General features: G+C 52.1%; 1 protein-coding gene across 5 annotated transcripts in view; it reads right to left on the bottom strand.

Moving 5' to 3' along the window:
- Positions 1-486: 486 nt before the first annotated feature.
- MAPK4 (mitogen-activated protein kinase 4) overlaps positions 487-24,849 on the bottom strand; it is a 173,291-nt gene continuing 148,928 nt past the window's right edge. For 4 of the 5 annotated variants that reach the window (XM_010818866.4, XM_059880851.1, XM_024984293.2 and 1 more), the window contains 4 exons: positions 13,276-13,420; positions 11,626-11,787; positions 7,423-7,624; positions 487-3,703 (listed from right to left, as the gene is read on the bottom strand). In XM_010818866.4, the coding sequence (XP_010817168.2) occupies positions 2,992-3,703; positions 7,423-7,624; positions 11,626-11,787; positions 13,276-13,420 (1,221 nt within the window). In that variant the 3' untranslated portion in view covers positions 487-2,991. Of the gene's footprint in view, positions 3,704-7,422; positions 7,625-10,797; positions 11,788-13,275; positions 13,421-24,849 lie in introns of those variants that run through there. The other variant, NM_001075920.2, reaches the window with a different exon arrangement.

The raw sequence follows: 24,849 nt of genomic DNA, 5'->3' as shown, positions 1-24,849 counted from the left end.
CACAGTGGTGGCATGCACCCTTCTTGGCTTCTTTCCCCTCCCCCTCACTTCCCTATCACCTATCTGTGTCTCCTGAAGCCATTTCTCCCGCCCCTTAATTACTTGCACTTGATTCTTTGTCTCTGAGTTTGCTTTTGAAGGAAACTAAGCCAGTGCTTCCTCTGACTTTCCTCACTGATAGAGCTCCAAACTAGGAGGAAGCTGTGGGACCAAGAACCAACCTCGGTCAGAAGGTTTGGAGTTGGCTCCAAGAGATGGTTTGAAACATACAAGGTGGACACTGGGCCTGACCCAGGTGATTGTGGAATGTCTTCCCTTTTTACCAATCCTTGTAGATTCTCTCACCTCCCCTTCAACTTGCAACCCCTCAAAACACCTCGTCTTCACAGGTACAGGGAGAATCCAGCCATGTTCCGATGACTCAACTGCTGTTAAAGACAGCAGATAACGTGTAAATGAATGAGAGTAAGTAGACGAACAAATGAATCTATGTTCCAATAAAACTTTATTTGGCCCATCCCGATCAAGTTTAATAATGTTTAATAGATATTTTTAAAACATGAGTAATAGCAATTCCTCTGTAATAACAATTATATATGAACTCCTTGTCAAGATCAGCAGCTTGTTCCTTTACCAAAAAAGTAAAACCGCCCTCTGAGGACAAATGGCACGTGAGAGCGGTGAGCGTCTCCTTTTCTTAAAAAAAAAAAAAAGAAACCCCAACACTTCATATTTACATATTTCCCAGGTAAAAATTGGTCAGTATGGTTAACTGTTTTTAAATATAAGTTTCTAATGTGTTGCAGGTTTCAATGTACAGATCCTAGTTAGCTGATTAGATTTAAGGTGCTGTTGAGGTGAGGGTGAACACAGCCTACGATCAACACTGGGGGATCCTCTGTTTACAGACCGGCTCCTATGGGCATCTCTGGGGGGAGCTGAACGCCGGTGGTGGAAACGGAAGAGCGTTTGCCGGGGACCGGACTCCATGCCTCTGCAGAGGACCTGCCATGCTACACACTGTCCCCTGAGGCTCTGTGAACGCGTGCACCTCTGGTTTGCTAAGTCACTTCAGTTGTGTCCGACTCTGTGGGACCCCATAGATGGCAGCCCACCAGGCTCCCCCGTCCCTGGGATTCTCCAGGCAAGAACACTGGAGTGGGTTGCCATTTCCTTCTGCAATGCATGAAAGTGAAAAGTGAAAGTGAAGTCGCTCAGTCGTGTCCGACTCTTCGAGACCCCATGGACTTCAGCCCACCAGGCTCCTCCGTCCATGGAGTTTTCCAGGCAAGAGCACTGGAGTGGGGTGCCATTGCCTTCTCTGGCACCTCTGGTTTGGCATGCTCCAAATTCATCCTAGCCTAAGCTAGGGAGAACATGGTGGTCTCAGGTCCCTTCTTTTGTCATGGGGTCCCCATGCTGATACCTGACCCCTGAGGGCCCTCAATGTCAGCACCCCACTTTTCAGACCTTCCTGCCTTTCTGGATTCCTTGTCCCCAAGGCCCCTTGCTCTCCAGTACATTTCTTCAGGGCCTGCTGTTTGCTAGGGCTAAATTGATGATCAAACCAAGGGCAGAATTAATGAAGGTCGATGGATCCTGTGTGAGAGCGTCTCTCCCAGCACATCTGCTCTGTTGCAGGCACTTCACTGTTTTCCTCCAAAGGGGCAATTTGGGCTGAGAACACAAGCTCCCAAGGTAGGTTTGGAGTGGGGCTGTGTGTACTAGGGGTGCGGGGCAGGCTGCAGGGATTCTTGGAATTGCTGTCTTCAAACTCACCAGTGTACGGCATTCCCTGGGGAATAAGAGCTGTGTCACTGTGTCTGCGCGTGTGTCAGAAAAGTGCATAGGAAGTTCTGGAAAAGGTGTGTGCACAGGCCTAGGAGGATGGGTGATTTTACCCACAGATCCCAAACTGGTCTGATCTGAAACCAAGAGTTCAGATCACACCGGGGTGAGGCAAATGGGAATATTCAGTAGTTGCTGCTACTGCTAAGTCACTTCAGTCGTGTCCGACTCTGTGCGACCCCATAGACAGCAGCCCATCAGGCTCCCCTGGCCCTGGGATTCTCCAGGCAAGAATACTGGAGTGGGTTGCCATTTCCTTCTCCAGTGCATGAAAGTGAAAAGTGAAAGGGAAGTCGCTCGTCGTGTCCGACTCTTAGCGACCCTATGGACTGCAGCCTACCAGGCTCCTCCGTCCGTGGGATTTTCCAGGCAAGAGTACTGGAGTGGGGTGCCATGGGAGCCAGGGAAAAAAAAAATATACGCTTGTTGACAAGGGGAAAGAAGCTGGCTCAATGTCCAATTTCAGAATTCACAGGACACGGCTCTGAGTAAAAGCACACGGAATGGGTAAGCTGGTAATGGATAGGGAAGAAACGTCTTGAACCAAGTTTTCTCAGAAAAAGGCCAGAGTGACCCCAGTAGAGGAAGACATTGTTCAGTGGACAGATGGACAGACACTGGCCTGGGGGCCAGGAGACTGGGATTCAAGGCTTGCCCTGACACCGGCTAGGCCCCGATCTTATTAACAAGTCACTTGGCTTCTCTGGACCTCACTGTGTTTCTCATCTGTGAGCTGAGGCTGCTTGGACTAGAGAGTTCCAACCCTCTCTGCCAGGCTCCTCTCCAGGCAGCCACCCAGGTGGGGCCTGTTGACTGCTAAGACCTTTCTGCCCTGGCACCACCGCTGATAAAAACACAAGGGCCTCTTCTTTGCTGGCAAAGTGATCAACCCCCCCACACCCCCCAGCCCCCAAAATAGGCTCCTGTTCAAACACGCTCCCAGAGGTTAAAGGCTAGTTATTAAGGCAGTTTAAGAAATGGACATTCCTCTCGCTCCTCGGATCCTTCCTGTTTCGCTAACCCCAGGGCAGCAGAGAGCGGGTGGAAGGGCTGATGGAGGTGCCAGGGGGGCGGTCCCCTCCGGCCTGGGCTGGCTTTCCCCGGATGGTTTCCGGGGGAACGGGCTGAAGCGCCCCTCTGCCCTCACCACCTTTCTTTGGAGAAGGCCTCGGTCTGCACGAGGTCACCGGGGTGCTCGGAGATGCACGCGCCGTTGAGGTCGCCCAGTTTATTGTCCGGCAGGTCCTCGGGCTTGGTGCAGAGCTTCAGAGCGCGGGAGATGAACACGTCCAGGTCGAACTGCGGGCTGGCGCCCCCGTCAATGGGGGCCGGGCGGCCGGGTGGGGATCGGCGGCGTTCTGGGCCGTCAGGGGGCGGGCTAGCGCCGCGCTCGGGGCCGCCCTGCGTGCTCTTGACCCACTGCGCGATCTCCAGGAAGAGGCTGGCCGGCTCGTCGTCTCGCGGCCCGGGGTCCACGGTCACCGTGGCCACGCCGGCCACCCCGGCAGCGGGGGGCGCGCCGGCTGCCTGCTTCCAGTGCGACAGGTCCAAGATGAGCTTGGGCTCCGAGTAGTGGTGCGGCTTGCTGTCACGCCACAGCAGCTTGTCCAGGTAGGACGGCGAGCCCACCTTGTAGTCGCAGGAGCGCCCGTAGTCGGCCTCGAAGGCGCGCTCCATGGACGAGTGTGACTGCTCCAGGAAGCGCTCTGAGCTGCTCTGGGAGTCCTTGCGCGGGTCCACCTGCACGTCCTCCACCAGTGGCGCTGACCCCGCGCGTGGGTCACGCTGCCCCTCGCTCGCGTCCTGGCACCGGTCGGGCCGCCACTCCAGATCCGACGACAGGCTCACGGGGTACCTGCACGGTAAGACGGGATGGCCGTTGGACACCCCCCTCTTGCCCGCCCCGCCAGCCAGGGTGGCTTTGCAGAGGGAGCCACCCCCCTCATCACTGTTTGCCCCCCAACAGCCAGGCTTTCCATTCCTTCCTAGTCCCCCCAGCTCCTGCTGTCCCCCACCTCCAAGGTGGGAGGGACATGGGACAAAGGAACAGTAATGGTGAGCCCCCAGTGCGCACGTGGAGGGACTGATTGTTTCCTCTTGTATTCAAGGGGCTTCCCTCAGAGCTCAGTTGGTAAAGAATCGGTCTGCAGGAGAGCCCAGTTCGATTCCTGGGTAGGGAAGATCCGCTGGAGAAGGGATAGGCTACCCACTCCAGTATTCTTGGGCTTCCCTTGTAGCTCAGCTGGTAAAGAATCTGCCCGCAATGCGGGAGACCTGGGTGCGATCCCTGGGTTGGGAAGATCCCCTGGAGAAGGGAAAGGCTACCCACTTCAGTATTCTGGCCTGGAGAATTTCATGGAATGTATGTATAGTATTCATTCAATGTGTGTGCGTCCTGAGTCACTTCAGTCGTGTCCCACTGCTTGTGACCCTATGGACTGTAGCCCGCCAGGCTCCTCTGTCCATGGGATTCTCCAGGCAAGAATACTGGAGTGGGTTGCCATGCCCTCCTCCAGGGGCTCTTCCCGACCCAGGGATCACGCCCTGCACTGTCACACCCTTTACCACTGGGGCCTCTTTGGAAGCCCATTCATTCAATACCCTACAAATATTTCTTGAGCACTCCTCTGTGCCAGGTGCTATACTGGGCATTACTGGACACAGCAGGCAACAAAACCCTTGTCACCTTGGAATGCATTTTCTAGTGGATCCATGTATGTAGTGCTCCTCAAACTGTGATGTCCACACAAGTCACCTGGGGACCTTGTTAGAACGCAGATCTTGATCCAGTAGATGAGGTGGGGTCTGAGAATCTGCGTGTCTAACAGGCTCCCAGGTGATGTGATGCTGCTGGTCCGTGGCCCACACTTTGAGTAGCAGGGCTCTGATGAGTGCTTCACCACCTTGGCTCAGATTAGAATCACTTGTGTGTGTGTGTGTGTGTGTTTGTGTGTGTGCGCGCGTGCGCGTGTGCATGCGTGTGTGTCGGGGGAGGGGGAGGAATTAAAAATAAAGTTCCATGCCCGCCCTGCAACTCCAATGCTGATTCAGTATGTCTAGGGAAAGGCCCGGCAGTTCATCAGACCTCTCCAGGTGTTTCTAAGTTCCAACCAGGGCTAAGAACCCTGCCCTAGGGGTTCCGGTTGGAGGCTCTTCAGGACTTTGTGCAGATGTGAGCAGGTGGGGCGTACCAAAGAAGTACCCTCTTTGGTACCTCTTGGCGTACCCTCAAAAGAGGCCAGGGATCCTTGTAATTCTGCCCTCTGTTGACTGTCCTGGGGCCTTGGAGAGCAGCTGCCCAGTGAAGGGCAGGTGGGCAGGCGGGCAGGCCATCAGCCTGGGCTGAGCCCTCCCCATGTCAGGTATTCTATGCAGAATTTAGGGGATGGGGAGGCAGGGAGCACAGAAGAAACCTCTTGGAACAGGAGGCCGAGTGCTCACACAGGAAAAACCAAGGGCAGGCTGGTTTGACTGTGTAACCAAGCAGGCAGGCAGCTGCGGTCCATGCCTTGTGGTTTGTGAAGCACAGGAAGGTACCAGTTCTGCCTGTTGATGCCATTAGGGCAGGAGTCACTCCTCGAGGTGAACACTGCCTCCTCCCATGAGGGTACTTGAAATGGCAGAGATTTCAGGAGGAAGAACTTGTGAAAAGCGTCACTTTTGGATGCTCTGTTGGTTCTATTAGAAAGAAAGTTCTGTTAGTTTGAGGTTTCAGAATCCCCTCAAACCTGGACCAGCATCTTGGTAAGGGTTAGGCTGGGACCCTGGACAGAGTATGAGTATGTGCAGATGGCATTCCTGAGGATTCAGAGCTTCAGGGAGCCGTGAGTGCTCCAGCTGCATGACTCACGGAACTGTCTTGCCAGTTTCTACACTGGCTGGACTGGGCATAATTCAAAAAGGAAAAGCTCATATTCATCCCATTCTTCTGCAGCTCTGTGAAGGCATTTAATAACACCCCAATGGGATGTCTTTCACTGTTGGCTGCTACATTGCTAAGGGCCAAATGTATTGGGTTAGCCAAAAAATTTGTTCGGGCTTGTCCACACGGTGGTATGGAAAGCCCTAACAAACTTTTCGGCCAACCCGATAAGTTGTCCGCAGTCTCCAGGGCAACCCTGTGGAGTATTATCACCTGCTCCATAGGTGAGGACACGAGTGTTCAGAAGTCAACAGCTTGCCCAAAGCAGCAGGGCCTGTGGGCAGGGGCTTGTCACCGCCTTCGTCATGCAGGTGTGATGGGAAAAGTCAGAGCAGAGAAGCCCCAGGTTTAGAAGTGGTCAGAGTTGATGGGCAGGGGCCAAAGAAACCCTGCTACAGTTTTTCAGGCACCAGCCTCAGGCCATAGCCGTGATGAGCATGGATGAACCCTGCCACGCCAATGCGCTGTGCCCTAGACGCTGTGGAGTGGAGGGGGCGGGGCTGCAGGGACCACATTCAAGGGCACGCCTAGCACGGGAGCAGCAGAGAGGGTCTTCGTTAATCTCTGTTTGCTGGCAACACTTGATAACAACCATTGACAACAACCAGCCTGTCCCAAAATAGCAAGGTAGCCCTGACCCTCCCTTGGAGCCTCCTTAATCTGAAACCCATCATCTGTCAAAAGACCGAAGAGGAGACACTGCTCATCTGTCACTTCTGTAACTAGCTGTCACTTTCTCACAGCAGCAGGGCTCCCACTTCGGCCCCCTCGGAGTCCTAGCTGCTAAGCCCTGGAGTTCTGTTTCTAAACGGAGCAGCTACCATCGCTCCCCTCCCAGAATTAGCAGGTGGTGATGCCTAAACGTTTCTGCCTGATCTAGAACATCAGAATGGGAAGGGCCCTGAGAGATCATTGTGTGCTTATGTGGAGTTTGTAAAAAAAAAAAAAACAAAAAAAACCATATCTTCTCCCCAGCTCTGACTCATTGGTAGTGACTTCTAGGCACGCTGGGTTGAGAAGGATTCTGAGGCCCGGCCCAGCTTAGGAGAGAAGAGTTCTGCGAGTGTTAACGGTGTCTGACATGAGACAGGGGACTGCCCCTCGTGGCCAGGTGTTAGCCCTGTGACACGACACCAGTCTCCAGCCTCTCTGAGCTGTGGCTTCCTCGTGTATCAGTGGGCAATAATGATAATGGTGCCTGCTTTACTGGCTTCTCAGGAGATGCAAAGGGTATGAAGAGCAGGAAGGTGTTGTGTGATGGTGAACTGCACCTTGTTTTCTTGCATTGCTGTGCTTTGCTTTTCTGGGGCAAATTCCCAGCCTGCAAGACGTGAGCTCCAGCCGCGGGTGCACATGAAATGCTTGCCCAACTCTGTGTTGAGCCCGGGTGTGCGGTGCAGCTGGGGTGGGGAAAGAGGGTGGCGGAGGCACAAAGGCAGCCCCTGACCGCACGCGCAGGACACAGCTGTTCATCTACAGCGAGCATCTAGGGACAAGGAGGAAAGGGCGGGAAGCCAAGCTGGGGAAAGCGCCCCATGGACTTTAGAACTCGGAAGACAGAAGGAGATGTCATGAAGGATCAGAGGCAGGTAGAAATGGGAGGATGGGGCCATGGACCCCAACCTCCAGGGCTGGGGCCCCTGGAGCCGCACCTGTCCCAGTTGGAGAGCTGGCTCTGGCTGGCGGCCATCAGCAGGATGTCGTCAATCTCATCCTCGATGCGGAAGGGGTGCTGTGAGGTGGGCTCGTCCTCCGGGCAAGAGTACGGGCTCATGTAGGGGTGCTGCAGCCCCATCTCGGCGGTCAGGCGATCCATGGGGTTAAAGGTCAGGATCTTCTCCAGAAAGTCGATGGCTGTGGGGAGCAGAGCAGGACGGGATGGTCATTGGTGCCCTTGCCACACTGAGAATGAGACTCCTCAGCCTAGGGATGCCCCCGAGTGTCTGTACTTTTCCATTTGTGAAAGGGCTTTTTACCCGTTCCCTTTCTCATGACCCTCACCACAGTCTAGGGATAAATTCAGAGCAGATGCTGCTTTCTGACTCCACAAATGAATTAATGGAGGTCCAGAGGGCTTACCCTGGTAGCTGAGCTCGTGAAGAATCCACCTGCATTGCAGGAGACCCCGGTTTGATCCCTGGGTTGGGAAGATCCCCTGGAGAAGGGATTGGCTACCCACTCCAGTATTCTGATCTGGAGAATTCCATGGACTGTATAGTCCATGGGGTCGCAAGTTGTCGGGCACGACTGAGAGACTTTTACTTTCACTTTCAGAGGGGTTAAGGTCTTCCCAGGTGGCACTTGTGGTAAAGAATCTGCCTGCTCATGCAGGAGACCCAAAAGATGTGGGCTCGATCCCTGGGTCAGGAAAATCCCCTGGAACAGGAAATGGCAACCCACTCCAGTATTCTTGCCTGGAAAATTCCATGGACAAGAGGAGCCTGGCAGGCTACAGTCCATGGGGTCGCAGAGTCGGACATGACTTGACTGCCCACATACATACAATACATACAGAGGGATTGCAGTGACTTGTAAGATAAGGTCACCGTTGGTTACGGGAGGTCAGGGCTAGAACTTTGCCTTTGGCTGGATTTCTGCAGAGACAAGGAACGGGGTGGAGGCACTTTATGTGGCAGTGACCCCAGGAAGCACCGGTGGGGGGTCGGGGAGAAGCCAGCCAAGGACGTGCCAGTGAGAAGTTCCTGCTGAAGGCACTTGGGGCTCCGTTCCACTGGGTCCTCCGAGAGACAGCGTGGGACACGCCTCGGAGGTGGTCCCACCTGGAGGGGGGAGGCAGTGGCATCTCCATCCCCACCATCAGGTGTCGTGGGTTGAGTGCAGCTGTGGGGGGAGCCAGTGGAGGGCCCTCCTCCTGTAGGACTCAGCAGTAGAAAGCCTGAGTGAGAGCTGTCACCATGGAGGAAGGCGGGGGGACAGAGCCTGCCAGCCCAGGCCTCCTGGGTCCAGAGCCCTTTCTCCCACATGTTGCCCCTGGAGGTTTGGCAGATCAAGGCCATCTTCTTCAAAACCTCCTGCACGTGTGTCTGCTCTCTTTCCCGCCTCTGGCTTCCGCTGGAAGTTGGTGCCTGTCGGAGCCTTGGAAGCTCTGATTGAAGATGGCAGAAGGCCTGTGTCCTGGGCAGAGGCCCCCATCTGCCTGGACTTGAGTTGATCAGTGCCTACATCGCTAGCAGGTAGGCCATGGAGATTTCATGTCTATCAGCTACAGCACTGGCTTCCCCTTAACGCATGACCATCGCCCTCGCTCCCCAACTCTTTCTTCTTCTGCAAGTTCAACCTCCCACATGTTTTTGTGGGTTTTTTTGGTGCTTCTGATATAATGAGGCTTCAGAGAAGGCAATGGCACCCCACTCCAGCACTCTTGCCTGGAAAATCCCATGGACGGAGGAGCCTGGTGGGCTGCCATCTATGGGGTTGCACAGAGTCATTCACGACTGAAGCGACTTAGCAGTAGCAGCTGTGCAATCATGTGACTTTTATGTGGCCCCACTGGATTCCCAGCTGGGCTTTTCAGAGCCCCCAGGGTTTCTGGAAGGATTCTCAGGGAGGGGCATCTCTGGTGATTAAGAGGCGGGGTGGGGGGCAGGGCCAGAGCGCTCCTCTCCCTGTTTTGGGAAGAGACTTCCTCATCGGCTCTGTCCCCTGCGGTATAGTTGCTTCTTGTCAGCACAGCTCAGGACTGACGCCCTCGGGGTGCGGTCTCGGGCCTGCTCCCTTGTCCTGCAGCTGTGCAGTGGCGGCTGCTTGGGGGACACAGTCCACCCAGACTGTGTCCTTCGTGCCTCTGAGGGGGAAAGCTAGAGAGACAGCCTCTTCCCAGGCCTGTAGGCCCTCAGAGGGATAGCCCAGGGTGAGCCGAGGGACAGCAGCTGGCTCTTTGGGGCAGGCGGGTGTGATACCCTTTTCCCTACTGAAGTTTCGTTTCAGCCATACCTCTCTCCCCTGAGGTCAGGCTAACCGGGGTCACTTTTCAAGCCCAGAGACGGATGAGAGAACTGTGGTTGAAGCCAGCACATTGGGAGGGTGAAGCCGGCCCGGCTTTCGTGAACCTCTATTTGGCTCCAGGATCCAGTCCACACACGTCGCCTGGGCATTCAGAGCCTTGTGGGCTCTTGGCCTTGCTCACCCCTCCCGCTTCACTTCAGACGATCAGATCCTGCTGATCCCAGCCCTCATCAGCTCTCCGGGCCGGCTCTCTGTCCCTCTCTGTGCCCGGTGGCTCTCACACCCTCCCCAAACCCCCAGAGCTCTCACTGGCCCCTTAGGATGTGTTCCTTCATCTGCTCATCTCTGACAGGTATCCGTCTTCCCAGGTAGACCATCTATCACGTCTCTGGTTTCTCTGAGACAGGCCCACAATGTTCAGAGAGGCTGCTGTGTGTGTGTGGTGGTTTGGGAAGAGACATGGATGACTCACCCCTGATCCAGAATTCCTGAGAATTCTGAACCTCCTGTCACATGGCAGGATTTCTACAAAGGCCCAAGAATCAAAGAAAATGTGGATGGGCTGAGACTTAATTTGTAGGGAATCAAATTGCCTCTCTCCCTTGATGACAGGGAAGCTGAGACAGTTTATTGATTGACAGGGGATTATGGCCAAAGACACGGTTAGTCCGAGTTCTTGGTTTTTCGATGGGGCAGCAGGGGGAGTGTGGCAGAGACGGTAGCTGGTACCCATGTCTGTTCTCCTCTTTCAGAGTAATGGACACACAGTGCAGTGGTTAAGTTTCCATGTCACAGCCTCACTGCAGCGAGGTGGGGCCAGGTGACTTACGCTCTGGCCAACAGGACATGAATGGAGGTGAGGTGTCCAAATCCTGGCTCATGACTTTAAAGGCAAGGGGCTGCCCTCCTCCCCCACCTGCCTCCAAGGGGTAAGGGCAACACCCTAAGGTGGTAGAGATATAAGACAGAAGGGGCTTGGACCCCTGGATGACTGTAGACCAGGTCTACCTCAGGGGCCCTGGACTGTCTACTTTAGATTCTTATATGAGAGAAGTAAACTCTTTTTTTTTTCTTAAGTAAGAAATAAATATTATTTAAGTTGTTGAGAATCTGGGTTTCTCTTACAATTGGCCAAACCTATATCCTATCTGATATAGGAATTTCCTCAAGCAGAGGATGAGATGATTAGATAGCATCACTGACTCACTGGATATGAATCTGAGTAAACTCTGGGGGACAGTGGAGGACAGAGGGGCCTGGCATACTTCAGTCCAGGGGGTGGCAAAGAGTCAGACACGACTTAGCGACTGAAGAACAACAAGGAAGCCTTTAGCAGGTATGAGACTGGTGATATTCTAACATCTCAGATAATGGAGAAACTATCCTATGCCAAGGACTTTACAAACTCTATTTTATTTACTTGTCACAATGACCCTATGTGTCATGTATTAATATACCCATTTTACAGTTAGGCAAACAGATGCAGAGAAGTTAAGAAGCTTGCCCAATGCCAAACAGCTAGTCACTGGTGGAATGGGGAGCTGAGCCTGCGTCAGACTTGGAAGCTGATGAAACCGTACCATGCCTTCCAGAGGGGAAAAAGTAAGGGGAGGTGGAGGAGAGGGAGGGAGGCAAGTGAGAAAGAAGGAAAAGGAAACAAAATCAGGGTTGAGTGTGGAGGACCAGCAGTGACTGCCTTGAGGGTGGCCTGACGGCTGAACTCGGTCTGGAAGCAGCGAGAGCAAAGACCTGCTGCCAGGGGGGTCCCCCGCTTCTGTGTCTAGGGACTCTGGTCCTTTCGGAAAAGACTGCCTGCCCCGGGCCCCAGGGTGAAGCCAGGGCGCAAAGCGCAGCCTCCAGACGCCGGCCGGGCAGTCGGGCGGCGGTACCTTCGCTGTTCACTTCCGGGAGCAGCTTGCGCAGCGGCCGCTTCACCTCCCAGGTGCTGCTGACGAAGGAAGGCATCACCTTGAGCAGCTCGTCCTTGTCCTCCTCCCGGATCACGGGGACGGTCTCCAGGATGAGCTGCATCTGCTCCAGCTCGTGAGCCCCTGGGGAGGCAAATGCCAGATGGTTACGCGTGCCGCCCACCGGGCTGGTGGGTGTGGAAACCCCAGCGCCTAGGAGCCTAGGACAGTGGGAGCCCGGGGGCCTGGGTTCATTCTGCTGCTAACTGCTGGGTGACGGTGGGCAAGTTGCTTGCCATTTCTGGGGCTTGGTCAAATGCAGAAAGAAGGGCTAGTCTCTGGGGCCCATCCATTCTCGTAGCATTCTGTGCCTCTGGAATGGTCCAGCCTCATACAGCCTGAGTCAGCCCACGCTAAAACGATGGGAGCAGCCCGACCCGAGGCTTTCCAAGCGTTCCTTCCTATGCACCTCTGTGGCTGTCCTTTACCAGGCTGGGGGAGGAAGAGATTTTAAGGCTAAAAATGAGTCTTACCTTTTGGGTTCCCATTAGGAGGGGGAAAAAAAAATCAGGAATAGCAAATTAAGTTTGGGACATGTCATGAGCACACTGACTTGTGCTCCTCCAGGCAGAGGGAGGAAGGCAGGGCGTGCCAGGTCTGTGGGACAGGAGGGAATGGCTCATTCAAGCACTCATTCACTCACTCATTCGTTCACTCAACAAATATTTATGGAGTGTCCTCTTCCTGCCACGGACCATGCCACATGCTGGGAATGAATAGCATCTTCACCCATAAGAAGCTTCAGGCTTTCTGCTTCTCGGAAACTCAAGTCCTCTTCCACACCCAGGCCATCACTGATGCTGTTTCAGAGCTTTGATGCTGCTGGGGTGGGTCAGGTCTGAATCTTTGCCGCCCTCTGGCCTCTAGGCCATTCCGTTCCTTTTGTTTTCCCTTTTTGCATGAGTAGTCTTGCCATTCACCTCTACTGGGTTAAATCCAACCAAGCCAGTCTTCCTTCCTGACTCATCCAGCTGCACAGAGCAACCCCCACCATCACTGAGTCCCCTGGGGTCCCAGTCTTCCAGAAGCTGGAGGCCAAGGGCAGGGCTCTCCCGTGTCGCCCTGACGATGCCCTGTGTGGCACTAAGCGCATGCGAATGCTGTGAATGCTGAGCCAGAACGTGGCAAAACATCAGCGTCTGCTCTGAAGGAGTCACTTGGCTTCTCCCTGCAGTGGCCTCAGGCAGAGTCGGTTCAAGGACTCTGGGAGCCTGCGGGGTCCCCTCTCTAAATGAGCACTCCAGATTGACCTCTCCCAGTGGCAGGGAGAGGGGAGAAAGGAGCTGAAAAGGTTGGGTGGGTGTTTTCATGGGTCAATCTTAAGGTGTTTGAAGAGACACGATTTCTTGATTTTGGAAGTTTAGTGCTCAAGATGTTTTTTTTTTTTCTTCTTCTTTTTTTTAAGCCAGTATTTTGCCTGAAATGGTTGATAACAAGGTGCCTCCAAGTAGTGCAGTCAAAGTCAGAGGCAACCTCAAAGAGGAGGATAGCAGGTTTTGTGATTAGCATGTTTCCCTTCCTTTTACTGAGCTGCAGCAGAGGGGTAGGAGGGTGGCCCGGGTAGCAGCTTACCAGCAAAGAGCATCCTGCCCGTGAGCATCTCAGCCAGGATACAGCCGGCGGCCCACATGTCGATGGCTTTGGTGTAGTTGTTAGGGGAGAGGAGTAGGCGTGGTGAGCGGTACCACTTCGTTACCAGGCCTTCTGACAGGTAACCCTGGAAGACAAAACCCCAGCTTCCAATGGTCAGTCATTTGTGGACACCCTCCCTCCCACAGGGCTTCCCTGGTGGCTCAGCTGGTAAAAGAATCCGCCTGCAGTGCGGGAGACCTGGGTTCGATCCCTGGGTTGGGAAGATTGCTTGGAGAAGGGAAAGGCTACCCACTCCAGTATTCTGGCCTGGAGAATTCCATGGACTGGTCCATGGGATCACAGAGAGTCCAACATGACTGAGCATCACTCCCTCCCATACCTTTCTTCTTGTCCCTTCTCTGGGAGAAAAGACCCCTTTCACTCTCCATCCTTCCTGTTGATCATCTGTTTAGAGGGGTTCAGGCAGGTTTGAGGGGCTCAAAGAGTTTGGTGGGGGAATCTTATGAGGCCCTGGAGTTCTTTTGTTCTGTGGAATGGGATCCAGGATGCCACTATTTAAGGAGCAACGCTTTCCCAGCCCATCTTGATGTAACAACATGTAACACTCTACCCTCATCTAGTAAGAAGATGGATAAACAGGAGCCGTACTCGAGTTCATTATCACCATCAATAGAGTAATGACGAGAAACTGGAATTTCATTTATTCAGTGGGCTGAATCTCAGAAATAGCTGGAAAATTGAAATCAAGCCAGTTGCTTTGGTGCTTATGATTAAATTAATTCTGCTACAATGCCAGACACCAATCTTCTGCTGGGAATGGACGAAGCTAGCTTCATCATGGGTGTGGGTGAAGGGCTTTGGGGAGCAGCCCTAAAGGGCAGACTGGACACAGCTTTTGTTGGCCCAGAGGGTTCTGGGAGTTCTACAGAGTGTGGGGTGGATGCTCTAGCTGATTTCAGCCACTGCTCAGTGTGTGGCCTGGGGTGGAAGCCCTTCCTATGGGAAATAATGACGTCATAGGTGCTTTAGGGAAATATAGCCAGGCCATGTGGAAACTGTTCTCTGTGTAATTCAGAAAGCATGTGCAACAGTGAAATCTGCAAAATGTCTATTTGCATTACCTGGAACGGTCTCTCTAAAGTGAAAAAAAACAGACCTATTTGGTGGTCAAGGTCAGACAGTTAGCACCAGGGGTATCCAGTCAGGGAGTCTAGGGAACATTTTGTTATTTGCTGTTGTAATTTCCAATTTGGCATCTAATTTTCTTTTTCTGCTGAAGTAGAAAGTATCACAGACCCAGGTTAAAACAGAGGAAAAGTTAGGAAGCTCAAGTCCCCAGGAGCTTTTAATCAGTTAATCTGAAATCTCTTCACTTGTTGAGCAAAGATTTATTGTGTTTAAAACCCGAGAGCCCTCAGTTACAGCAGTTTTCTCTCCTCGGTGACACATGTTTCTTCAGAGCAGGACCTCAAACTGGTGGAAGAAAGGAAGAAAAGACTAGAGCACTCCCACTCCCCAGCCTCGAGGCTCCCAAATGAGCTCCTTGTAATTTTTAAAACGTGCCCCCTTTCTCTGTCCTTTGGGCCTTTGCGTGTGTACCTTCCAGGGATGGGTGTCTTCACACCCACTGTCCTTCCCGGCTAACTCACGCAGGTCTGCTTCCTCTCAGAAGCTCCCCAGCTCCCTGGGGTGAAGTTGAATGCCCCCTCCCAGGAGCTCCACCATCCCTGTTTTGTCTCTGTTTCTTTACTTCTCTGGGGCTTCCCTGGTGGCTCAGTGGTAAAAGACTGCCTGCAATTCAGGGATGTGGGTTTGATTTCTGGGTAGGGAATATCCCCTGGAGGAGGAAGTGGCAACCCACTCCAGTATTCTTGCCTGGAAAATCCCATGGACAGAGGAGTCTGGGGGGCTGCAGTCCCTGGGGTGGCAAAGAGTGGGACACAACCGAGCACTTTACTTCTCTGCTGTTCCCATACCACCTGCCTCACCCACCCAACCCCCGGGACCACTGGACAATTCCCCCCTCATGGGCAGAGGCTGTATCTTGTTTCACAGCCGTTTCTGCCTTGCTCGTTTCTGTCCCAGGTCTGCCTCTTAGGAAATGTCCAATGAACACTGTTGAGTGGATGGACGGATGAATGAGTAAGGAAAGTCTCGCATGGTCTGAGCCCTTTCAAAATGGGGCCCCTACTGGAGAAACCACTGATCCCTTTCTTTAACAGACCTGATTTTACAGGGAGATCCAATTCCCACTTTCAGCAGTGAGTGAGGAGTTTACAAAAGTTGATGGCTTTTGCCTTACACTTTGCCTTGTTCCAGAAAGGACTGGCAAGTGTACTTTTTTTTAAAGCCAGGTTTATTGATGTATAATTTATAAGCAGTAAAATTCACTTTTTAGTGTATAGTTCCATGAGTTTTGACAAAGTATAAAATCGTGTAACCACCGTCACAATCAAGATGTATAACAATCTGTTATCTCACACAATCCCCTCCTGCCCGCTTCAGGTCACCCCTCAGCCGCAGTTCCTTAGAAACCACTCTTTTCCATCCCCTTAGTTTTGCCTTGTACAGAATGCATATAAATGGAGTCACAGTGTGTGGCCTTTTGAGTTGAAATTCCTTTGCTTAGCCTAATGCATCTGGACTCATCCCTGTGGTTGTATGGAGACTAACTCGTGAGTTTAAGTCTGAGTCTCAAAATGAGAGACAAGCCCAACTGTAGGTGCGCACATCTGGGTGGGTGCGTTATAAATAAAGAATGGCCCAATGTTATTCTCCAGCCAGAAGGTAAGAGTGTCAGAGGAAGGCAAAAGCAGAGTGCTCATTGGGGAAGATACTGAGGGGAGTTTACTCTGATGTGTTAGTGAGCAGGCTGTTATGGAATTCCCTATAATTAACACCTGTCTGTCTGCAGAATCTGGGGCTGAAGTGGATGCAGGGGGCTTCCTTCTGAAGCACCTGCCCTGAATGTAAAAGATGTTTGCAGAGGCAAGGCTGCCCCTGATGTGTTTCAGGAGCCATAGGACGGAGGTAAAGAATCTGCCTGCCATGCAGGAGATGTGGGTTTGATCCCTGGGTCAGGAAGATGCCGTGGAGAAAGGAATGGCTACCCACTCCAGCATTTCTGCCTAGGAAATCTGATGGAGAGAGGAGCCTGGCGGGCTACCGTCCAGGGGGTGGCAAAGAGTTGGACATGACTAGCGACTAACTCACTTTCTTCCTGTGGCTTCTGCCAGGCTCTGGAGCAAAAGGAGCCCTGGGGAGGGAGGGATGGGAACAGAGGGGTGCGGGCATTTCTGGGTCAGGGCAGACTTGGGGGTGGGGTTGGGCAAGGAGGGGAGGTGGGTAGGTGGGATTTCTATGGAAGGTCCTGGGGAGGCCTGTGCCTGTGGTAGGGCTCCTGTAGACTCCACTAGAGGGAGGGCCGTTCGTGGAGCCCTGGCAGTGGCTGCGGGAAGCCTGGAGAGGCTTGCAACTCAGGTGCTCTCTGGGTAGCCGGGGGTTAACAGGTTCAGGAAGGGCCCCTGGGCACCACACTTCCCTGGAAGAGGGGAAGAATGCACACATGGATCCTGTCTGATCTAGAAGAAACTGGGTCAAGGGAAAGAGTTATCAGGCTATGGAGAAGTAAGAACTTTTGACCTTGAGGGGGTCAACAGGGCTGTGGCATGGATGCTGTGATTTTGTGGAGGTGCAAGTTCTCAGGAGAGTTCCCGGCGGATGTGCTGTGGAAATAGAAGCACGTCGCCCAAGGAATGGGAAAGACGGGGCACTTAGAGCCTGGGGGACATTGCAGAGGAGGGCATGAGAGCTGCCTCTGGATGTACACAGGGCTGTCATACAGATGGGGAGTTAAGCTTGTTCTCTGAGGCTCTAGGGACAGACGTGAGCCATGGCATGAGGCAGGAATCCAGGCAGTATAATAATAGCTCACGCTTACTGAGATACTTGAACTGCTCTCATGCTTCCTAGGGATTAACTCTTTTAATCCCTGAGACAACCCCATGAGTTAGGGACTCTTATGGCAGTCATTTGACAGGGAGGAATCGGAAGCACAGAGAGGGTAAGCAACCCATCCATGGTCACCCAGGCTGCAAGCAGCACAGCTGGGATGCAGCGCCAGTTTGGGACGACGTAGTCCCTGTGATCTGAATAGATGGCTGAACTGCCTTTCGAAGAAAGAGAGCCCTGGAATCCACCAGGCTGTCCCAGGGTGGGGCTGGGCTCCTAGGCAGACAGGGATGGACAAGCTCACGGGAGATGAGCCAGCAGCACCCTGCAGGCCGCAGATCCTCGGACTCTGGCTTGCACTTGAATTCTTGGGCATCTGGGCTGAACACATGCAGATTCCATTTCATCAGGCCAACAAGGTGGTACCGATGCTGCAGGTTGGGGGACCGCATTTGAACCAGCAACACCCTGGATGATCTTTAATATCCTGCCCTGCCCAAGGGATTAATGCCTTGCTCACAGGCCAGGCAGATTTCTCTAACTGAGCAGCAGACTGACCTGTAATAGGGGTTAATTCTTTGTGTTACAAGCACTCACCAAAAGATCATTTAGAAAAACACCACCTTCTCAGAGGCCCAGTTTAAGCAGAAATACATGGCCTCCCTCTCCACAGCCTCCTTCCTCCGAAGGTATAATTCTTATTTGTGCCAATATCCATATCAGGCATGTTAGAAGCTTTTTAAAACATAAAGAACACCACAGTGGAATCGCCTTTCTTCTTGCTGACTCCAAACTCATTCTGTTAAACTCATTTCCATGAAGATATGCAGCAGGGACTCTTCTCAAGCTGAGGAAAGGAACGCACAGTCTTACAAGCCCAGTGTACAACACAATCATTGGTAAGTCACCGGGTATGTTCTGTTTACAGCTTCCCTGGTGGCCCAGTGGTAAAAAATCTGCCTGCTAATGCAGGAGACGTGGGTTCCACCTCTGGATCTGGAAGATCCCCTGGAGAAGGAAGTGGCAGCCCACTCCAGTGTTCTTGCCTGGAAAATACCATGGACAAAGAAGCGTGGTGGGCTACAGCCCATGGGGTTGCAAAGAATCAGCCACCACTGAGCGACTGAGCATGCATGCACATTCTGTTTATGCAGCTAAAACACACATGGTAAACAGTGTGGTTAAATCAGCTGCCCTGAATTTTCATTAACTTCTCAAGTGAAAGTGTTAGTTGCTCAGTCATGTCCAACTCTTTGTGACCCCATGGACCGTAGCCCGCCAGGCTCCTCTGTCCATTGAATTCTTCAGGCAAGAATATTGGAGTGGGTAAGCCATTACTTTCTGCAGGGGATCTTTCCAACCCAGGGATTGAATCCGTGTCTCCTGCATTGCAGGCAGATTCTTTACCGTCCGAGCCATCATTAACCTCTAAAGTGGATGCCCCTTAAGTGCTGATCTGATGCCCTCCTTTCTCAGGGCTGCCCCCTCCCCACTCCCTGCTCTGGATCCTCTCCAGTGAAATTCATCTCTCCCCCGGTTTCCATGGAAATAACCAAAAGCCCAGTTAAGTTCCTATAGGCCTGCAGCCCCCATGTGGTCCCTTCCTTTTACACTAAAAAAAAATCAGAATTGCTTTAAAAAATGACTTATTTTTATTTGTGATAAAATACACATAAAATTCACCGTTTTAACTGTTTTTAAGCACAAAATTCAGTAGTATTAAGTACATTCACATTGTTGTCCCAGCATCACGACCATGTGCAAAACTGAGTCAATGCCTATTAAACAACAGCTGTCCACACTCCAGCCCCCAAAGCCCCCGTCGACCAGCACTCTTTCTGGCACTACTGAATGTGACTATTCATATAAGTGGGATCATACAGTATTTGTCTGTCTGTGACTGGCTTCTTTCACTCAGCATAATGTACTTCTCCCTGCTTTAAACAGCAGGAAGGTGGGAGCAATGGAGCTGAGCTTCTTTTTAAAAAGTACTTTCTCAAAATGTGGTTGTCTTCTCACTCAACTAGAGCTCACATCACAGATAAAAGCTTTGCATGTTATCCCTCTGGGATCCTAATCATCAGCTCTGAGTCCTGTTACAGTGCAAGACATGACAAAATGTTTCATTTGTTTGGATCGCCAGTTCTAATACCGCCGTCCTTGCCAGGACCAGGGCTGGGCTGGGTGGACAAAGGCTTGGTGCAGCTGCTCCAGCCTCAGTTTCCCCATTTGCTTGTGCTGCTGGCCTCCAGGATTTCCTCTGCGGGGCGCTAGAGTCCTAGAAATCTGCATCTCAGTTGCTAGCAATCTCTAAGTGAGGGGACCCCGCGGGGCCAAAGTGATTAATTTTTAATGGGCTGGACTGTGAGCGAATGGCCCCTTTTAGGAAGATGCATTAACCAGCAGGCCATAATTAGACACTTGTCTCTCGCTGACTTTCAAGGGGGAAATCTGGCAGCAGTCTTGAGCAGCGGCTCTCAAACCTGATACACATTAGAAGCACTTGGGCAACTTAAGACAAATCCCGATGCTTAGGCCACCAACCATGCTGATGACATCAGAGTCTCTGGTGGAGCACCCAGGCATCAGTCATTTTTAAAACTCTCCAGGTGACCCCAATGTGCAGCCATATTTGAGAACCAGTATCCTAGGGATCCCTGGCTCATTGGCTTTGGAAAGGTAAGCAGTATTTTCACAGTTCCCCAATTAGTGCAGGCTTCTATTTCTGGCTCCACTCAAGATGAGATGAATTCCTTGAGTGGCCACAGCAGTCTTCTCCAGACGGCTGACCCACAGGAAGGAAAATTTTACTGGAAAAGAACCAATAATAACAACATCTGCCATTTATTGAGAACTTAGGATGTGCTTGGCACTGTGCCACGTGCTGCTTTATTATCAGTGCATTTAATCATCAAAATGACCCTATGAAGACAGCACAGAGAAGGAAATAGTTTGACTAGGGCCAAATCAGGTCCGAACTGGCAATGCTGAGATTCCATCCTGGCAGAGAGCAAAACAAAGTCCTTGTAGACATGCATTTGGTAGGAAAGACAGCCGAGGGAGCGTAAGGAATAAAAAGTCAAGCAGGGTAAGGAGATACAGTGAGGGACTGGGTGGGTGGTCTAGGAAGGCCTCTGTGATAAGTGGGGAAGTGAACAGGGACCAGAGTGACTCAAAGGAGTGGCCCCAAGGCCTCCCTTTCTGTCTCCCGTCCTGTCCCCAAACAGAAACACTCTCACCTTCACCCGCTCACCCAGCAAGCCCTCTTCTCAGGCCCTTGTTAACCCCAGGTGTAAACCACTGACAACAGGTTAGGAGGACAAGGGAACGAATGTTTGTTGAGTCCCCGTTAGGCACAAGGGAGTTTGGCAGCATTAACTCAGCTGACCTCCAGACAACCCTGGAAGGTATTTCTTTTTTTCATTTTCTCTCTGGGGAAATTCTTGCAGGTCCCTCCCCTCTGCTTGGCTTAGCTGGTAAGCCTTTGTGATCCTGGACCTCTTTATCTCCAGATCACAACTCCATGGAAGGGGAGGCCCCGAAGGCTGTTTTTTCTAGGGTAGATGCTCACTTTCAACGTGGTGACTGACTTGGATAAAAATCTAAGCCAAAGGAATGATTGATACGCCTGTGGTGGAATTTCAGACACTGATCACTGGTCAAGGGGAGATTATTTTGAAGTTTGTGGGCCATGTTTGAATTGCGGGACAAAGGTAGCTGCCACGTTCAAGTCCAGCCCTCTGAAATCTAGGGGCTCCCTCAGATGTGAGGTGTGGCTGTGGATTTCTGTTTGATGTGACCTTGATACTGGGAGCTGGGCCCTTGGGGCCAACCTAGAGGTCAGATTCAGGGCTTTAGTGCAATCCCTTCTAATTCACTCTCAAAAAAGAAAGAGAATATTCACCCCCCAAAGCACTACTGAGTGATGCAGACAATAGTCATGTTTGCCAGGAGCTGACCATGTCCTGCTGCTGCTGCTAAGTCGCTTCAGTCGTGTCCAACTCTGCATGACCCCATAGATGGCAGCCCACCAGGCTCCCCTGTCCCTGGGATTCTCCAGGCAAGAACACTGGAGTGGGTTGCCATTTCCTTCTCCAATGCATGAAAGTGAAAAGTGAAAGTGAATCGTTAGTTGTGTCCGACTCAGCGACTCCACGGACTGCAGCCTCCCAGGCTCCTCTGTCCATGGGATTTTCCAGGCAAGAGTACTGGAGTGGGTCGCCGTAGGTACCACCTGAGCTCTGCGTCCTTTCCTTTGATTATCAGTTTCATAAGGTGGGGGCTTCCCAGGTGGCACTAGTTGGCAGGCGCTCATGCCTGGCAATGCAGGAGACATGAGAGATGCGGTTTCATTCCTGGATCGGGAAGATCCCCTGGAGGAGGAAATGGCAACCCACTCCAGTATTCTTGCCTGGAAAATCCCATGGACAGAGGAGCCTGGGGGGCTACTGTCCATAGGGTCTCACAGAGCCGGAGATGACCGAAGCGACTTAGCACACACATATGCTCACAAGGTGGGTGCTGTTACTGTTCCTGATGGGAGGGGGTGGGAAGCTGGGGCAGAAGGTCGGTGACACAGTGCCAAGGTCACCAAGTCCCCCAGAGGACAGTCCAGTCTCCGAAGTCCCTCTCCTGCTCCCAACCTCCCCCACAACCTCATTTCTGCTCACTCATTCCCTCATGGAAGGTTAAAATTCCCCCTTGTTCAGCATACCCAGAAGAATGAAAGGCACTTCGTTGGGCAACTCCTTCTCTGAAGGCTCTGGGGTGTAAACTACCACCTGTATTGAAGGTAACAAAGATGGAATGAATCGGCTAAGAATCAGGAAGAGAGAGCCCTCGTGGCCTTGCTTGTTTCCATCCAGGATCAGGTGGAAATTAGAAGGCAGACTTGAGAGCATCCAGGTGGCTTCACTTCACAGATGTCAGTGGGAGGGGTCAGGCCTTGGGCTGCAGGTGTTAGAAACCCCTCTCTCCCGGGTCCCGAGAAGGGGAGGAGTCGGCGGGAGGAGGTGGTGGTCATTCAGGGCTCCTGATGCAGGAAGGCCCCTGACCAGGGGAAGGAAGCCTGTGTGTCGGAAGGAAGTCGCTGCTGGTAGAAGGAGCCAGAAGCGCCCCATGACTGCTGAATTTGACTACCTGCCTGTCCTGGCGAGTCTCACCCACAGTTGCTGCTTGTAGTGAAGGCAGTATTTCCCCAGATGGGTCCACACCCCAGAGGGGCTACTAGGGGCAGGTTAGGCGTGTGGACAAACACCCTGGGACAGGTTGGCAGTGGCTAGTAAGTTTTTTTTTTTTACCGTCTCAGGGGCTAAGGATGCAGTCTTTGGTACTTCTCTCTGTCAATGTAACCACTTCTCTTTTCTAGGTACATCTTAGGGACCAGTTGTTCACAGGATGTGCTGTGGGAAGTCCCAGGTAAGGTCCTTGTTAATGTGTATACCTGGGAGAGGAAACACACTGGCCCATTTGCGCCCTGTCTTCTACGGTCGCCGTGGCCGCTGCTGAGTGTGCTCCGTGTGGATGGAAACACACTTCCTCCCCCGTTTATCTCTGAGCCTCCGAGGGCCAGGGCCACTGGACTTGCTGAGCCAAGGCAGGGGGGCTGCCTGTTACAGAAGCCATTAGAGGTGTGGGGAGTGCAGGCACTGAGGCCAGCCCACTGCCCAGAGCGCACACAGGCGGCAGGGTGGACGGGAGACCGCAGACTCCAGCCCTTCTCTGCTGTTGCTTCTGGCAGGGTCTGAATGCAGGCTCAGTAACCCTGCCCAACCCTGACCTCGAGAAGGGTCTTCTCTCCTTGCTGACCAGGCAACCAGCCGGCTCAAGTAATCCATCAGGAGCCACATCCTTTCTGCGGAAACCCTTCTCTTCCTACAAAAGCTGCAGGTCCCCGGCATGAGCCTTCTTTAGAAGTGTCCCAACGCTGAGAGGCTGCCCGGGTCACCTGCGCCAGGAACACCGGTCCTATTTCAGACAGGTATTTTTAACAGCATTTCTTCAGTGTTTCTGGTGGTGCTGGCCCTGGGCGTGATGCTCTAAGTTAGGGGACTATCCTCAAGGAGCTTACAGCCCAATTCTAGACAGTGAGTTTGCTGGCTCAACTGCAAAGACAACCATTAAACCAGCAACAAGTCAACGCTGGGTGAGGGACAGAGAGGGGAGGAGGCAGGCACCGAGTGAAGAATGGAGCAGAAAGGGGGCAGGGTGGATCCATGCTGGGGGTGGGGGGGTGGTGGGGGTGGTCCTTAGAAGTTATGAAATTGGGTATGGAAGTGAATATTTATTTTTGAATCAGAAAAGTGCAGCAAATTAAAAATTCTGAAAAGCTGGCAAATAGCACAAACATCACAACATTCATAAAAATAACATTTTTACTAATTAGCTGCTTGGCAAAGTGCGGGTAGCAAACACGTGAATGGATTTCATAATCTCTGATCTTGTCTATGACAGCTTTGTAATATTTTTTACAGGCAGAATTTAAAGGTAATACAGTGTTTGACAGATGATTGAAAAGGTAACTCAGTCTTTCCTCTAATACAGTCGATTCTTTAGTTGGGTAGATAGTCTAGAAGTTTCTTTTACCTTCAAAACTCGTTATCACCAATGTATAAATTTTCAAGATTATTGTCAAATTTGGGAAAACCTTACTTAGATATCCTTTTGCTTATGAGCTGTGAGATTTGGGGGCATTTCCAATTTTCTTACATGGTGACTAAACATCTGTTCTTTGAATCCATGACGCTCATCAACCCAGTTGTCCGTGATGTCCTACTCGATTTGTACTGTGAGCTACAGGGTGGGCCCTGCTGTTTTGTCGTGACACTCGTGAGTTGATTTGGTGAGCCACAGAGGTATTCCTGGAAGTTATTCCTACACCAAGATGCTGGCACTAACTTAACTCTATGTAGAAGTAGCTGCAAACCATGTAAACATATCCACAGTTAAAACCCTGGACACTGAAAGTTAAGTAAGAGTCCCTGGTTGGTGATACACATCAATTTGCTGAGAGGGTGGCCAAGAAGCTTCACATTTGGGACCCTCCTAGACCTTGCCCCGGAGAAGGCAATGACAACCCACTCCAGTACTCTTGCCTGGCAAATCCCATGGACAGAGGAGCCTGGTAGGCTGGAGTCCATGGGGTAGCTAGGAGTCAGACACAACTGAGCGACTTCACTTTCACTTTTCCCTTTCATGCATTGGAGAAGGAAATGGCAACCCACTCCAGTGTTCTTGCCTGGAGAATCCCAGGGACGGGGGAGCCTGGTGGGCTGCCGTCTATGGGGTCGCACAGAGTTGGACACAACTGAAGCGACTTAGCAGCAGCAGACCTTGCCCCATGGGCCTCATCTTTTGGCTGGTTGTGGTCTGTATCTGAAGTTTATTGGATTAGCTTTAAAAAGTCCTATTTTAAGTATAGGGCTTTCCCGAGTTTTGTGAATTGTTCAAGCGAGGGGGTATGGGAGTCCTCAAATTTGTAGCTAGTTGGTTATTTTTGCAAGTGGCCTGGGAAACCCTGAGTTTGTGGTTGAAGTGTAGGTAGCTCTGTGGGGGGAATGCCCTTAACCTGTGAGGTTTGTCCTAACTCCGGGTACGAACTGA

The sequence above is a fragment of the Bos taurus genome, chromosome 24 (assembly GCF_002263795.3).
Source record: "Bos taurus isolate L1 Dominette 01449 registration number 42190680 breed Hereford chromosome 24, ARS-UCD2.0, whole genome shotgun sequence".
Classification (NCBI taxonomy): domain Eukaryota; kingdom Metazoa; phylum Chordata; class Mammalia; order Artiodactyla; family Bovidae; genus Bos; species Bos taurus.
This window is presented reverse-complemented; position numbering and strand designations above follow the sequence as displayed.